This window comes from Notothenia rossii (genome assembly GCF_949606895.1).
Source record: "Notothenia rossii genome assembly, chromosome: 6".
Taxonomy (NCBI): Eukaryota; Metazoa; Chordata; class Actinopteri; order Perciformes; family Nototheniidae; genus Notothenia; species Notothenia rossii.
This window is the reverse complement of record NC_136909.1, coordinates 68687124-68702219: the sequence shown is the minus strand read 5'-3', so window position 1 is coordinate 68702219 and position 15096 is coordinate 68687124. Positions and strand designations below refer to the sequence as shown.

Here is a 15096-nt window from a genome sequence, read left to right as displayed (position 1 = left end):
ATCTAACATAAAAGCTGGCCTTTCAATATGCCAGCCTGTTGAAACGATTTGGCTGTGCCGGATAGCAATGAATACATAAATAGATAAATGAGACACACAATCGGAGGCTCGGCCTGCATTGCATCCATATAACTGGAGGCAACAGCTCTGGAATGGGTGATTATTTGGAATAATATCCCTTACATTTGGCAGGTGTTTAGCACCGCTGGGTTGGGAATGGGGATGACAAAGACGTGAAGGTGGCTCTCATCAGTCAAACTCCTCTGTCTTCTGTGTTCTTCCACCTATATCTTGCATCTGAACTTTGTGACCTTCTGCCATTCTCACGTGTGATTAATTGCCACTTAAGACTGTCCAACTTTAATTTATGGGATAATTACCAAGCGAATGTGCGCTTTACCTGACTAGTTGCCAGACCAGACTTATCTCTGTCTCTCCCTTCCATTCTCCTCTAACCCCCTGCCTTGTTGCTGCCTGACTTGCTGCCAGTAGGCTGAGGTTAGCGCAATAATGGTAGAGGGGGGGGGGGGGGGGGGGGGGTTCAGAAACCCTTACATCTGCCAGGATTACAGCAATTCATTGTAACCTTCAGCAGCCCTTGCCAAATGCTCTCATAACACTTACTGGGCAGTTTTGCACTCTGGAAGGCACCAGTAGGCGATGTTGTACAGGGGGTTGTATACCTTTAGAGAAAACACATGGTTTAAAGTGAGGTAGGGGAAAAGGGCTTTGAGATATCCGTGGAGATTTGTTGAATTAAAAATACAGATTTTTTAATAATTTTCTTTGATGAATTATTTAAACCCACAGCTGTGTTTCGCTCCTCTCTTTGGACATTATTCATTCATTGACATTTTGCTAGGATGGAAATGATCAGGATGTTGAAGAGGGGATTTGTGCCTACAGTGAACAGAATGATGCTCGATTTAGTAAAATGTGGTTTGTTCCTCTCCCAATTTATCTTCCTTTTGTGAGGATTTATCTAAATCAGGTGGATTTAGGAGACATTTTTATCCTGCTTAACCCCGCTCCACATTAATATGCACAATAGGCAGTGATAAGATTGTGATAGCATGTTAACCACGGAGAAAGGAAACAACACCATCCCTGCTCAGATACCGAGGGACCTTTAGGTTCTGTTCTGACTTATCTCTACTTGGAACAATCAATCTTAATGAGCATTAAGAATGTTGATTAGTGGTAATCCACAGGCCTCCCTAAAGTCACGATGAATCTTTTCAGCCTTAATACGTATTGAACACTAATTAAACCCCAAATTAAACTTTCCTATGGAGTATGTCAGTTCTCTCGTCGGTATCCAACAACCCTTTTTTCCCATGACCCTTCACATGCTAAACCATATTTGTATTCCAAAGGTTTGCCTACGTCACATTTATATTTAATAAGGAATACTACAGTACATGTCATCTTCCTCTATAATCTAACAAGTTCATGTAAGACTATAAAGTGTTTTAATTATATACAGTATTAAATATTCAGTTGTAAAATAAAATGTATTTGAAGGAGCAATCCTGAAAGAGATGTTTATCATTTACTTTTATTTGTAGAAATATATTGTATCACCACATTGACTTCATAGTCAGTAATACATTGTCTCGCCTATGTCTTATTTCACCCAAAAACTATTTCATTAGATGAATAAGCAAGCATTTTATTCCTAGCCTCTTAGAATTTAATTGCATTTCATTCATAGAATAAAAATAGTTTCCCGCAATAGCTGTCATCCCATAAAAATGCTTTATTTTGACTAAATATCGCCTAGCACATAATGAGTTTATTAAATGTATATCTGTTGAAAGAATAATATCTGCTATGCTGTAGCAAGAGATTAGAGCTGCCAACATAGGTGATGATTTTGCTATCGATCCACCAGTTGTTTTTGTGCTCCGTGAAGAACAGAGCTGTTTCCAGCAGTTCTGGCAGAGAGCTGCTAGCCTCTGGCAGCTACTCTGCCTTCTGAGCTGAATGTGACCAACAGCTAAACATGTCAAGTATATAGGCTGGAGTAGCAGTTGTTCCGTGAAACAAAATGAGTAAAGGTTTTTTGTTCTGCTTCAGTAAGGACACAAATGTGTATTACACAGTTACCCCTGTATGTGGTATTTCAGTGTATCTAGATTAATAGTAATTTGGCTTCAATACATCAGTAATATTTGCAAAATGACACTGTGTCTCTCTGTGTGTTGAAAGCAGGCCCGATTCTGACTCCTGGCTCCTTCGAGTGTCCCGCAGCCTCCAGTGCAATTAATGATCTTGCTTACAACATTAGCGCCACAATCATGAAAAATCGCACGGAAGCACAGAGTCCCCCAACATATTGAGCTCAATTAATCACAGGCTTCATGCTCATTGGCGATGTCAAACTTGGTCTCAGTGTTATTGAGTGCCATGGTAATCAAGTACCTGCCATATGCTCCCAGGAGTGATTCTCTTTTTGTTCATACAGTTCACGTAGAGTTATGATTTGTCTGGACATTCAGCTAATGAATCATCTTATTTCTGAGTTTTACAGCATACTGTCTCTGGCACTCAGAGAAAGTAAAACTCACAAATCCATAAAGTGTCTTTGTTAATCCATTGTTTTCACGGTGCTTGAGCATTCGGAGCGTTATAATTTATCTAGAAAACAAGTGCACCACTCCTCAATACTGTTTCAAAGTGAAAAATACAAACATGATTAGAATTTTTCCTTTCAGACTTTCTGTCCTTTGTTTTTTATAAGCAGAGAGACACATGAAGGCAGACCATGGGTCCAACATCCAGTGTGGTATGCTGGGAATTCAATTTTGTTGAGGTTTTAGACCTTCAGGATTGTCAAACCATAGTCTATCTCTTGATATTTAAAAAATGTAATCCATGTCAAGGAGCCATTCTTTTCACTGCAATCTGTAACTAAATCAAGATTGTAGAGATTGCTTGTTATGCCGTCAATGTCTTTGCACCTTTGCAGAAGTGATGGCACATCACAAAGCCGTACTTTAGAGTTGCAGGCTATCAGAATTTATATTAAGGAGGGGGAGGGGAATCATATGGTGTAGTTCAGGGGATGCAGAATAGAGTTGGAGTTTGACAGACAAAACGCAGGGTGTATCAGTGGCATGGAGACAGGGACCATCAATCAACAGACAGCTTTCTTTAGCATTATAAATCACTTCATTGCCTAAAGGGCATCATCTGTCCCCATCTCCTAACTTCAGACGGAAAGTGTGTAGTGTAGTTCCTCTTACAGATGGGATGAACAACCGATATTAACCGCTTGTTCTGTTTATTTGCATCTTCAACAATCATACACATCCGTATGTCTCCCAGCACTGTAGCACGTACACACAGGACATCAACACCAGTTTGCCCATCCTTTGTCACAGCAGACAAGCGCATGGATGTTTATCCTACACCAGAAAGAAATACTCAGTAGCACAGTAAATCAAAAATAGTCCGCCTAATTTAAAACAGCATGTAAAACTAAATAACAAAATAGGTTACAAACCAAAATCAGTGCATTATGTAGCATATACAGTAAGCAAATACTGTGTGTATGGTAACATTGGGAGGGAGTGCTAAGCAGATCAGAGTTCTTAACAAAGAGAAGTAGAAGTTCATACAGTAAGATAAACAGTTTGTAACACTGAATCAGTCATTGATCTTTTCGCTGTAAACAAAACCAAGGCGCCAGAACAATTAGTAGTACGGGTTAGCGGAAATGTAACAGTTCAGCCCATGCTGTAAGCTCTGCAATGCTGACAGATTGAACCAAATATTTTTTTCATTGTATCAGGTGGAAGTGAATTTGATCACATCGATGCATCTATAGGTGCCATGTTACTAGATTCAAAGTATCAAAAGCTGCAGATTAAATTCAAACCACTACATACATGCCTAATGACATTTTATGTTGGTATTGAGTATCATACAGCCTTTTTTAGATTCTTTATAATGCTGATGGTCCAGACTGAGTCATGATATGAAATGCTCATTGGAGAATATAGAATGTGAAGTATTGCTGCTATATATGTGCATTCTATGCAAGCATAGAAATAATAAACAAACTGTAGCATATTCATCATATACAATATCTTTGTGCCCCGCATTGGCCACCATTGTGGCATTATACACTTCAGAACTAACATATATGCATTTATACATGCACGTCTAGTGCAAGATATTTTTTTTTTTTTTAGAATTTTTGTTTATCAAATTATTTGGACAATTCCTCATCTGGAGACATCTATCTGGTCCTACTCAAGTGGACCGATTACTGAAATGAAAACCACACAAGACCCTATCACAGGTCTGAAATTAGCATTTTTAGCTCAACGGTGACAAAAAGAAATACCAGAAAGTGACACTATGCGCAAAGTGATACGTTTATTTTGTCCATAAGTGCACTGAACATCAGTCATTTATATGCATGGGGTTATCAAGCATAGAAGATGAGCTCAGGAATCTGCCCCCCCTGCACCCCAGTGCCATTAGTGCTGTCCGAGGAGCACTGGTACTGAAATGTCACTTTCCCACACTGCACCTCTGTCATCCCTTCCTGTCCAAAGTAGCTGAGCTCATTCCCATCCAGAACCACACTAGCAGTGTAGAAGGTGTCGGGCTCGATCTGCACTGGATACTCAAACCACACTGGGAAGGTGTTGCTGGAACCATCAGAGAAGTATTTGCTGAGGTTTTGTCCCAGCATTACTCCTTGACGTTTCAACTCAATCTTGGCAGTGTACTCTGCTGATCCACAGCTAGATCCATACAGACCAAACCCAGCGATAAAAACTCTTTTATCCACTGCAAACTGTATGCTGTCGCAGCGGCCCCGATAGCGCCACTGATTGCTTCGGTAGGCACATGACTGGAATCTGTGGCAGCGCTGGGGTGTCAGACCTTTTCTAGGCATGCTGACAAACTCCAGCTCAGGCTTCTTGGCCGCTGTGTACCACAGGAAGATGTCATTGGTCTCATTAAGTGTCAACACTCCCGACTGGGCTGCTCCATTGGCAAAGTCATCCAGAGCCATTGTAGGGATACGTATCAGGTACATGGCCTTGCCCAACACCTTACGCCTGTTGTCAGTCGACAAGGTGAGGTCCCGTCTCTGGCACTCAGCCTCAGCCCAGCTGAGTGCCGCTTCAAACACCACTATCTCTTTAGCATTGAGTGTCTCGCGCTGTAGGATACTCTCGAGGGTCTGGGAGTCGATGTCGCAGAAGCCCTCCGAGCATAACGCCAGCTCGGCCTGGGCATCAATCACTTCCCAGCAACGCTGCGTCAGCTCCGGCTCCTCGAACAGGCAGCTCTGGGAGAGTAACACGCAGGCATTCTTGGCGCTCAGACTGGTCTCCAAGAAGTTGACGCAGGCACGTGCCAGGTGAGGGACAATGTACTTCTTGGCAGCGTAAAGAGTGGCCAACACTGTGTCAGCACTCAGGTCAATTTCATCACAGTAAATGTACCTGTTGAAATAAAAAGGAGTCTTTCTCAGCTTTATAAACAACATGGTGTAAGCATGTTTATTAAGCAGATAATGTTATTATAAAAACAGACCTGAAGGAGTTATAAATAGTAATGTTGTATATACTATATTTATATATACAGTACTTTATGGTTAAAACAAGTACTGTTGAAGAGTTAAGACAAAGGAGAATCCTTACTTCAGCATTGCCAGAAATGCTGCTGGTTCCACATCTGGAATATGGATTTCATCATCGTTCTCAGCAAGTTCCCCATAAAACATGGCATGGAACACTGAGCTGCCCACAGCCAAAACATACTGTTGGAAGAAAAGGAAACAAAGTAAAAGAGTGAAAACAGGAATACAAACATGCTGTATAGTCTGTGATTTCACTGGAAATAACATAACGTGTAGTAACATTCAGTAATGGAGAAAGATTATCTGTCCTTTATAATTGTCCTAAATCCAATTAGTTCACATGTAGCTCCTACTCTTTACATACAAAATCAATCAATGTGTGGGTGTTGAACAATGCCTCAATTCTAATCACTGGAGAGACTGAACCTGTTGAGCTTCTCACATAATGAACCGAGCTCAGCCAGTTACCATTTTCCCTGAGGACGAGGAGGCACATTTCTAATGAACAAGATTGTCTCTAATTTAAACAAAAAACTAAACAGGAAATCCTAATAACACAACTATAGAGAGTTCAGCAAAAGTTCAATTAGCTGAAATTAATGACTTGAACCTATGATGATATCAGATGCAACACAATGCTACTAATTCCAGTGATAAGCACTGTGTTCAAGGCATGCATTTTGTTATTGTACTCAAGTACATCCATGTGTGTGAGTGTGTGTGCAGCATAAGTATGCGTTGGTGGGTATGTGGGTGGTGTACATTTTCACAAAAATAAAAAAGCACATACCCAATTTGCCTTGCAAAAAGCTTTTTGGAAAACAATGCACATTTTTTACACACTGAAATTCATTAAAGCATGAGTATTTAAATGCTGCATATTAGAATATGATTAGTTCCATCTTCTGACCCATTGTATTTTACAAATGTTCACTCTGCTTTTAGCTGCATAAGGCATCCCGTATTTTGTAAGAAATATAACTTTAGAAATTAAATCATAATGCACATCTGAGTTCCGGCCAAATGGACACAATAAAGATTGCGGTATTGAGCGTCATTATATTCCACTGGCATAATGTCTTGGCATAAAGTGCAGTCAAGTCATCTTCAATTTCCTTCTTTCCATAACGGCTTTCTTTAAATGCATGGAAGAAGTGCACTGCAACTACCAATCATAGATAATACTTTTGGGTCCCATATAAAGAACAAAAAAGATGACCCATGCAGGGCTCATCTGTCTGGGTAGATGTGGAATGGCCAGCCGAGGGAAATTCATGGCTGCAAAATCACTTACCAGATTGAATGTGAATGTTATAATCATATTCCAAATGAGTACACGTAATGATGTTCTTTTAGATGAGCCACATGGTGTAGGAAGCTATACACTTTAATCATTGATGTGAACATATTGGAAAAGGCAATGAGGTCAGAGGAAGAACTAAACATGAAGCATGTCGACCTCCATGTTGCAACCGTCGTAAACAGGATGAATTCGGGTCTAATTATAATACTAATGGTTATAAAGTCGATTCACTATAACCATACATCCAGAATTCTAAAGCTAATCAAGTGAAGGGGTATAAAAAGTATTTCTAGGATGTGAGACGCAGAGTTGAATGCATCTTTCTCTATTCCTTATCATTGTGGCTGTGTGCTGTTTGACGTGTTTGATTAAAAGTTGGGTAATTGCAGAGCTGTCTCTGAAAAGCTGAGCTAAAGAAGAGACAAAGGCGATCCATTCTGCGAGATGACTGCTGAAGAGGATATCCCTTCCTCCTTCCCTCAGCCTCATTTACATAAATAATTGAGGACTGTCTAGAAAAGACACATGGTGCGGAAGTGAGACCTGAGCACAAAGGATGGCAATTATATTACTGCTGGCATGGGGAGGATTATTTTTTATGCTGATATGATATGAATAACTGTGCTGGCTGATTACTTGTTTGCTAATTTCCTCGCTGCAACCGTGACTTTAATCGTTGATGAAATTCTTACTCTGTGTCCCGGCAGCCGCTGGGTCCTTCCAGGCTGACCCACCACAAAGTGAACATCTGCCATCAGCTCATTGTTGAACATTACTGAATTTCTAAGAAGGGAAAGAAACAAATCAAAACAGGAGAAATCAATCATACACATTTATACCCTGTACATTTGTTTTAGAAGAGAGGAAGGGGAGAAAACCCACAACTAAAAGTTATAAGAGTGACATTAAAGGAGGATCAATGCACATAAACCCATAAATATATATATTATGCGATTAATAAGGCTAATACAAATTAGGCTTTGGCAAAAATCCAAGCAAAAATAGTAAACTACATATATTTTCTCCTTCTCTTCAAGCAAGAGTTGTGGTTATATAAAGTGTCCCAATTGCTTCAGGCAAGACAGTACATGGATTGAAAGAAAGTCTTACATACCACACTTACACAAACTTAAACACTTTGTGCCTACATAGAGAAAAACTGGTAAACAATCCAATTAACTAAATGGAAAATCCCCACTGTGAAAGAATGGGACAAACAATGAAGCTGCGTTCATATATTATTGAGTACTGGAACATGTGACAGGGGTGGGTAAACAGCCCCATGCATTTCTGGAGAGACAACAAAGCCAGATCGGAGAGCACACATTTAGCTCTGTACAGCTGGGTTCTCTTACTGATAGGCCAAGGTAAATATTTAGCTTTTAGTACAGAGCAGCATCTGCCTGTAGTGCATATCAAACGCACCCGGTGCCTAACCACCCTCTGTTATGTCAAAGCGGCAAAGTCTGCAGGAGCATGGGAGGGTGTAAACAGAGATACCCCCAGCAGATTAAGGGCAGGGCAGAGGGAACACACACACACACACACACACACACACACACACACACACACACACACACACACACAGACACAGACACAGACACAGACACAGACACACACACACACCCATACCTCAGTATAAAAGACTAACTACGTTACATAAGTGTTTTGGGATACGTTGTCATCTGAAAACTGGTAATAAAATGCAGTGGGACATGCAGCTCTTATCTATAAAACGTCATGTGATTTTTTTAATTATGAAGATTCATCTACCATGATTAACTGTTGGAAAAGATGTCATGGTCCCTGATTCAGAAAGACCGTTACTGCTGGCACCTACCTTTCTCTTATAGTGGAGTAAAGTCCTTGCCAGTTACAGTTCTGTATGGTGGTGTTGTTGTTGTTGAGGTTCTGCTGCTGGTACTGTTGCACTGTGGTGGTGCAAGCCGGCTTTTTGGTGGGAAAAATATCCGCTGCCATCTTCTTCTTCTTCTTGCTCCTCAGAGTGATTATCTCATAACAGACAGGGGGCAGCTTGGAGCTGCTACTGGCATTCCCTTTCTTGGAGCTTTTACTTGATTTGCTTTTCACTGACTCGGGGAGCATTAAGAAGAAAGTCAGACATTTCATGTTCCTTCCCTTGGCATCGACCATGAGTGTGTTCAACTGCCGAGCAGTGGGATAGCATGCAGAGAAGACATTCACCAGGACCAGGCAGGTGTAGGGGGAAACAGAGGGGGACCTGAGCTGTACTCAGCAGCGTAGTTATCAGAGTTCCTGTGCGAGCTTTCACCTTTCAGGAACTATAAGACAACTCTCTTGTTTGCCTCTTTTCTTCACTCCTCTGAAGAGGCTGGTGATCCGAAGGCGCTTCTCCTGTGTGAAGTGTGATCTGCTGACGGAAAAGCTCTTAGGGTTCCCATCCCTGCTTGTCCAGAGTGATGAGATCTGCTCTTTAAATCACTTATTTTTCTCCTCTGCTCCCGTGTCTCTCTCACTCACTGAGGGTTGGCCTGACAGCCCCAGATTTAGTACAGCTGCAGTGGTCCTCAGGTAGGCAGCGGTGTTTACTCAATTCCTTTCATTTCCCACTCTTACTCCTTGTGTGCTTCTCTTTTTCTTTCAGTCTGTCTTCTGCTGTGGATCCACCTTTTTTCTATCAGACACTCTCTCTCCTCCACGGAGCCTTCTGCAGGATGCTGTAGCGGTGGATGCTGTGCAGCTCTGCTCAGCCACTCGTTCTGCTGACTACAGAGGTTGAATGGGAGAGCGCAGAGGAGATGGAGAGCCCCCTCCCCTCCCCGCCCCTCACAGCACAGCGCACAGCTCTCTCCATAGCTCAGCCAATGGGAGCACATAGCATTCATGATTGGCTAATGCAGCCTAGTGCAGCACAGACTTGAATATGCAATAGTTAAAGTCTCAATTAAAGTGACAGCCATGCACCATAAGAATGATATATTTATCTCCAGGTTTGCTTCTTGTGTTTGTTTTACCTGGAGCCACAGCAGTCACTTTGCACTACAGTACTCCATGTTTTGTTTTAAAAGGGCAATGCAAATGGACGCGCTCTTTTTAAGGGCAGAATTTGCTTAATTCATGCATCCTTTGACAATCGATCTTCTTTAATGAGCTTTTTCATTTTTGTTTACAGAAACAGTTTTGCATTACATTGGTCTTTGATGCTTTGATTAGATTTATCAATCAATCAATGTTTATTTATATAGCCCAATATCACAAATGTTACATTTGTCTCAGTGGACTTCACAGTTTGTACAGAATATCAGTATGACAATACGACACCCTCTGTCCTTAGACCCTCACATCGTACAAGGAAAAACTTCCAGAGAAAACCCACAGTTTAAAGGGAAAAATGGGAGAAACCTCAGGGAGAGCAACAGAGGAGGGATCCCTCTCCCAGGACGGACAGACGTGCAATAGATGCCGTGTGTAAATGGAAAAGATAATACATTTGCAACATAGGTAGTCCAAATGTTTGGAAATGCATGTGTGTATAATAGGAAGATGAATCCACGAGGATATCCATCCAGGACTTATGATCCAGGACCACAGCCACGACTCAAGATCCAGGACTCGCGATCCATGACACAGGACCGCAGGATCATCCATGACTCCGGATCCCGTCGTATATAGACACCAAAAAGAAAGAAATTTGGGGAAGCTGGGTTAATCGGAACATGAGAGTACACAGGTATAGACAGAGAGAAGGAAGAAGTAAGATGTCCCCCGACAAACTAAGCCTATATCAGCAAAACTAGGGGCTGAATCTAATCAGCCCTAACTATAAGCTTTATCAAAAAGGAAGGTCTTAAGCGCACTCTTAAAAACGGATAGGGTGTCTGCCGTCCGAACACAAACTGGAAGCTGATTCCACAAAAGTGGAGCTTGATAAGAAAAGGCTCTGGCTCCCATTGTACTTTTAGAGACTCTAGGAACAACCAACAACCCTGCATTCTTGGAACGCAATGCCCTAGTAGGACAGTAGGGTATAATGAGTTCTTTAAGGTAAGATGGCGCCTGCCCATTAAGGGCTTTGTAGGCGAGAAGAAGAATTTTAAATTCTATCCTGTGTTCTATAGGGAGCCAGTGTAAGGCGGCCAGAACAGGAGTAATGTGGTCCCTTTTCCTAACTCTGGTTAGTACACGAGCTGCAGCATTTTGAATCAACTGAAGCGACTTGACTGACTTCTTTGTACACCCTGATAATAAGGAGTTACAATAATCCAGCCTTGAAGTAACAAATGCATGGACTAGTTTCTCTGCATCGTTTTGAGGCAAGATATGCCGGATTTTTGCAATGTTACGTAGATGGAAGTAGGCGGTCCTTGAAATTGATTTTATGTGGGCGTTAAAGGATAAATCCTGATCAAATATAACACCAAGATTCCTTACAGTCTCACTGGAGGCCAAATTAATGCCATCCATAGTTAGTATATCTTTAGATAATTTGTTTCGTAGATTCTTCGGGCCAAGTACAATAACTTCAGTTTTGGTCTTGTTTAACATCAAAAAATGTAAGGTCATCCACGTTTTTAAGTCCTTGAGGCAGTCTTGAATTTTATTTAGATGATTAATTTCATCAGGCTTGATTGATAAATATAGTTGAGTATCATCCGCATAACAATGAAAGTTTACAGAATGATTCCTTATAATATTGCCTAACGGAAGCATATATAGTGTGAACAAAATAGGTCCAAGCACTGAGCCCTGTGGCACTCCATGGCTAACTTTGGTTTGGATGGAAGATTCATCGTTGACACGTACAAACTGAGAGCGTTTAGATAGATAGGACCTAAACCAGCCTAAAGCAGTTCCCTGTATGCCAACTAAGTGCTCTAGTCTTTGCAATAGGATATCATGGTCGATAGTATCAAATGCAGCACTAAGATCGAGCAAGACAAGAATAGAGACAAGTCCCTTGTCTGAGGCTATTAGAATGTCATTTGTGACTTTAACCAGAGCTGTCTCTGTGCTATGTTGTGTTCTAAAGCCAGACTGAAAATCTTCAAATAAATCATAGTTTTTTAAGTAATCACATAGCTGTTTTGCGACTGCTTTCTCAAGAATCTTTGAAAGGAACGGAAGATTAGAAATAGGTCTATAGTTGGCTAAAACCTCTGGATCGAGGTTGTGCTTTTTAAGAAGCGGTTTTATCACTGCTACTTTGAACGATTGTGGAACATAGCCTGATAATAAAGACATATTCATAATATTTAATAAAGAAGTGCTAATTAATGGAAAAACTTCTTTTAACAGCTTAGTTGGAATCGGGTCTAAGATACACATTGATGGTTTAGATTTATGACTTCTGAACAGTTTGCCAGTGCAAATACTTTAGTTATAAGTCCTCATAAAATGTAAAAACAACATATTCATTTCTTAAACAAGCTTTTATTGTACTACCAGGATGTGATAATGTAGCATATTGCAGTGAGCTCGTTATCCTGTACCTCTAAATATTTATATTTGAATTAATGTCACATATTTGCATTTGAAATATGTGCAATAGCTGTGAAATACTGTAGCGTAGACTTTCTCTTGAAAAGCTAACTGCTTCTCTTTCCCAACTAGGAATATGTGCTTGTGCTTTAGTTTTCTTGTTAAGTCATCTCTTCAAGAGAGTACATGGGGATAGAAATGTAATGCACTCTTTGCACAATGTATAATGCATACAGTTCCTTTGCTCGTCTTGTCGAATTGGGCCTGTGCACAATGGGGATTCTATTTAAAGCGCACGGATGATTTAGCTTTTTAGTGATGGTGGTTTAAAAGGTTATGCAATCCTGTCATACTTGATATAATAATACCCAATATATATATATATATTTTTCTTAGAGCACTTTGTTAATTCCACTGCAATGGTTTCCTTGTTAATACTATTGTGTAAAGTAGCACTAATACTACTTTTAATACTACTTTTGCACATTATATCTCATAATATATTAAGGGTGAAATTACACCGACAAAAAGAGCCGAATGAGGTGAATACATTTAATAGGGAATGTCTTCCTTGAACCACTGTCACAATATAGATTTGTCCATAAACCTTGATTAGCTGTATAAGTGTGTGCTGGCTGAGGAGCGTAGCCCACTAAGCTCCTTTATACAGTACAGTGTGTGCTGGAGAACAGAGACATTTGCTATGGTAACATGCAGCCAACATTACAGGGCACCATACTCTCAAATTGCAGGCCACTAGAGATGTTACCTAGGTAACCACATCCACACGCAACAGCAGGACAGAAATGTAGTATAAAAACAATCATGACAGTAAAACAAAAGTATAATACAATATTGTACCATGAATCTATTGGCTTTAGAAGAAACCATATAAATAAATGTGTGCTTTGATTTTATTCTACAACAATCCATTGCCATTAATAACACCAACATTATAATGTTTAACAAGCAAACGTCCTAACTGTTGCCAGAATACACCGTTTTGTGATGTATCTGACTTATGTGTCTAGCAGCATATATGATAAACAGGATGTCATTCTATATCACCCTGAATGGCTTCCTGCTTTCTTTAATTGCATTTTCTCTCCATTCATCAGCAGAAAATGTAATCATGTTATTCACACATTCAGAGTGAGAGGGGGGGGGGGAAGTAATGACGGTGTTGTCATAGTGTCAACATCACCTTTGTCTCACACTTTGTCATCACATAATCACACGTTTTTACATAAAAAGGAAAACCTAAGCATGGCTGTAGTAGCACTGTGATCAGCATTATGGTCGATAAAGAGTGTTATTCTTAGTTAAGCATTCATCTATAATATTGTTTCTGTTAAAGAACAACATACAAATTAAACATATGTATTTTAACCATTTGGATATAATGCTGACCTCTCATTATTTTATGCTTATTAGAAGAAAACAAATGTATACATACAAAATTAAGATACAGTTATTATCTGATGCAAGGTTAAATATTTCCTTTGTATCTCAGTGCCTGGCAGAACTCCAGCCTCTGTGTATTACCTTCAAAAGGTGGAGCTAAAAAGCAGCAGGAGTCCAGCTGTGCCTTTGTCGATTAGTCCTTGATAGATTGACAGTACTCTGTGAAAACCTTTATCTTCAAAGTAGTTCCACCAATACACCTTCATCTTTGAGGAAGCAACTGCAGCCGGTGTGAAACGTACATGCAAGCTGGTAAAGGTAGAACAAGTCAGGGGCATCAATTGTAAGGAGAATACTTGAGTAAATAAAATGAGTTTCAGTTTCTGCTTTACACCGGCACATGCTTGTTTTCATCATTCTTTACAAGCTAGTATATCCCAGAACGTCTTGTGTCCAAACGTATTACTATTTCAAGGTTAAAGCATAATGGCTAATGCATAAATCATTTGCTGTATTAAATAATAATTATGTTAAGTATGTCTCATCAGAATACAACATATGCATTAGTAGCTTTCAGGCAGTGGATTACTGTATAATGATGTCCGTGCTCACAGTACTGTAACTCATCAATTTGTAATTCAAATAAAAAATGGAAGCACTGAGTAGCAAAGCCCAGTCGGTGATCACAAGAGGTGCAATCTCGTTGGAATTTACTATGAAAAATCTCAGGAAATGTTCTCTAAAGCCGTCTGAATACTGAGACTTGGAAGTGACTGCTTGCTATTCTGAGTTTGAGCGCAGAGATGCATCAGTAAGTGTGTTTTAGTGACAGTACTCTTCTGCAGAGAGACACCTGCTGCGAGGCTTGGCTGAGCACAGCGGAGGAGAGGGGATGCTGGGAAATGAACTGTGATTCAGGCCTGGCACAAGAAGGCAGGGACAGGATCCAGCAGCTCGTCCAGTGTCCCCCCCCCCCCCCTGCCTGCCCTCTCTCTGCTGCCATCATAAAAGCAGGCGAGGGCACCTGACAGGTGGAAGGGGCGGAAGAGGTGGCGTCTGCCCAGGGAGGCGCTCAGAACTCCTGAAAAAGAGAACGGTTGGTCAGCAGGGTCTGGGAGAGAGCTGATAGTCATGCACAAGAACAGTGTGACACTTGTCTGTATGTGCATGAGAGTGTGTGTGTGTGTGAGCTTCAATATGAAAGTTGACATGTGTGGATACAATGGAGACTTTTCCAAACTCTCCTTCTGACATTGGCCTCTTTCTATTTAGATTTTCTGCTTTTTAACAGACCCTCAAACTTCAGCCAATCGCTTCAGAA

The 15096-nt window shown here is 40.7% G+C and overlaps 1 protein-coding gene and 1 long non-coding RNA gene across 2 annotated transcripts in view; one reads left to right on the top strand and one right to left on the bottom strand.

Moving 5' to 3' along the window:
• Positions 1–15096, top strand: part of LOC307044007 — a 97390-nt gene that overhangs the window by 48913 nt on the left and 33381 nt on the right. The gene's annotated exons all lie outside the window — the stretch shown is intronic.
• LOC307044005 (BTB/POZ domain-containing protein 3-like) lies at positions 3270–13511 on the bottom strand. The gene is made up of 4 exons (XM_079689001.1): positions 8752–13511; positions 7604–7694; positions 5670–5788; positions 3270–5471 (listed from the first exon to the last, which is right to left on the bottom strand). Exons 1-4 carry the CDS (start codon positions 9063–9065, stop codon positions 4439–4441), a joined length of 1557 nt encoding a protein of 518 aa, XP_079545127.1. The 5' UTR covers positions 9066–13511; the 3' UTR covers positions 3270–4438.